This window comes from Sinocyclocheilus anshuiensis, unplaced genomic scaffold (assembly GCF_001515605.1).
Source record: "Sinocyclocheilus anshuiensis isolate Anshui unplaced genomic scaffold, SAMN03320099.WGS_v1.1 scaffold684, whole genome shotgun sequence".
Lineage (NCBI taxonomy): Eukaryota > Metazoa > Chordata > Actinopteri > Cypriniformes > Cyprinidae > Sinocyclocheilus > Sinocyclocheilus anshuiensis.
The window spans coordinates 647,867-650,059 of NW_015554107.1; the positions used below are offsets into that span (position 1 = coordinate 647,867).

The 2,193-nt window shown below is 31.5% G+C and overlaps 1 protein-coding gene and 1 long non-coding RNA gene across 3 annotated transcripts in view; one reads left to right on the forward strand and one right to left on the reverse strand.

Annotated features, from left to right (window-relative positions):
* The window catches only part of LOC107669738 (protein phosphatase Slingshot homolog 2-like), a 31,050-nt gene that overhangs the window by 24,874 nt on the left and 3,983 nt on the right, over nt 1–2,193 (reverse strand). For both annotated transcript variants that reach the window (XM_016462119.1, XM_016462117.1), the window contains exon 2: nt 1,117–1,160. In XM_016462119.1, the coding sequence (XP_016317605.1) occupies nt 1,117–1,160 (44 nt within the window). The remainder of the gene's footprint in view (nt 1–1,116; nt 1,161–2,193) is intronic.
* Nucleotides 1,124–2,193, forward strand: part of LOC107669740 (uncharacterized) — a 16,737-nt gene continuing 15,667 nt past the window's right edge. Inside the window, exon 1 of the long non-coding RNA XR_001632026.1 lies at nt 1,124–1,136. This is a non-coding gene — a long non-coding RNA (uncharacterized LOC107669740). The remainder of the gene's footprint in view (nt 1,137–2,193) is intronic.

Below are 2,193 nucleotides of genomic sequence, written 5' to 3' on the forward strand. Positions count from 1 at the left end.
TATAAAATAGCAAATATGTGTATGTGTATGTAATTGCATAAGTACAATCTGCTGTTTTTGCACTGATAGCAGATTTATTCATAATTGAAATCTGCTATCAGTGCAAAAAAAAGCTTCACATTACTGTATGTGATAACTCAGTATATGAATCACACAGATATTAACAAAACATACACTGAATGACTGAATGAGCTATGTTCAAAGTCAAATATAAGCCGATATATATATTTTTTTCTTTTCATTTTTTGCACTGATTTTGGGGGGAAATGGAGTTAAATATAACAAAATGTAGAGAGCAGAGTACTACAATTTTATTAGCTTTTATTAGCATCAATAAATTAGCCAAAATAAATAAATGAACACGCACAGTGTAGAAAATGCATAGATTTTTGAATGACGCCATTAAAATTCTGCAGAAATCAGATTTTGTCTGGGAATCTATGTATAGATTCGCATTTGACGTCCAATTTAGCATAAACCACAACGGTGATAGCGTGAAAGAATTGGATAATCCAAAACAAGAAACAGATGCAAAACAAACAGGTCTGATGTCACTTACATACGTGTGTACTCTAAAAAATACACAAATATTGCTGACCTCAGATACAGAAAACTGATATTCATGCAAATATTGTAGTGTACTGGACTGCACAGTCACATACACAAGGTAGTCACAGGTCACCATCTTCCTGGTTTCACTTACATAATACCAAACTAATATCAAATTTTTTGTTTATTTTTCAGTAAAAAATATTGATTGTGACATCATATGAAATCAGAGAACGATTTCCACTCTTACTTTAGTTCAATTTCTTCACTAAGCCTATATCTGGCCAAAACAGGCAGATCAAACAACGCAGTTCCCCATCCCAAACTTGAAACAAACATTAACGCTCAAAAGGTGGCAGGGTTTGAATATTAAAGTCATGTTCTACTATTTAGTCATGTACTGTTCAGAATACTCCCCCTGGTGGAGATACTGCACATCATAAACTGAATTAAAAAAAAAGTAATATGAATGCTTTCCTCAAAAACAAAGGTGAAGTTCATAAATATGAGAGACATAAATGTGGACTTTAGCATGCTGACGCATGAGATGAGGTAAGATGCAGGTACCTCCTGGGCTGAGAGCGGCGGTCATCTTCAGCACTGCCTTCCTCCTGTAGAAAGAGACAGAGAAAGAAAGAGATACAGTGGTAAGACCTAGAGTACGTTCACTTAGATTATGATGGTCCAGCATGAAATTCAACCCACTCAACTTACTGTAACCGTACTCCTGCCTGTACCGTTTTCTGCATCGTCAGGCTGATAAACCAATATTTTTTGTATTTAACTGTGAACTGCAGCATGAACAGCAACACACCTTCCCACTATGGCTAGAAAACCAGATAGCATAGTATTCCTAAAATGGCACTATAACAAGCAATAATTCATTTATATTTAATTATTCATTTTCATATCATTGTATAGCTTGTTTTTTAACAAATTAAGAAACAAATCTGTTCACCAAGGCTGCATTATTTGATCACAAATACAGCAATATTGTGAAATATGAATACAATTTCAAATATTTGTGTATATATATTTCAAAATGTAATTTTATTCCTGTGATGACAGACCTGAATTTTCAGTATAGTCATTCATACTTTTGTTTTAAGTGTCACATGATCATTCTTAAATCATTCTAATATGCTGATTTGGTTCTCAAGAAACATTTATCAATATTATCAATGTTAAAAACAGTTGTGCTGCTAAATATTTTTGTAGAAATCATGATTTTTTTTCAGGATTTTTCAAAGTTCAAAAGAACAGCATTTATTTTAATTATAAACCTTTTGTAGAATTAATAATGTCTTTACTGTCACTTTTGATCAATTGAATGCATTCTTGTTGAATATAGAAGTATTAATTTCTTACATAATAATTAGTGCTGTCAAACAATTAATCGCATCCAAAATAAAAGTTTTTGTTTACATAATATGTGTGTATACGGTGTATATTTATTATGTATATATAAATACAAACACATGCATGTATATATTTAAGAAAAATATGTTATGTTTATATATTAAAGGATTATATGTTTATATATATAAAAGAACAATATTATGCCCCTTTTTACAATTTGTAATATAAGTCTCTGGTGTCCCCAGAATGTGTCTGTGAAGTTTCAGCTCAAAATACTCCACAGAT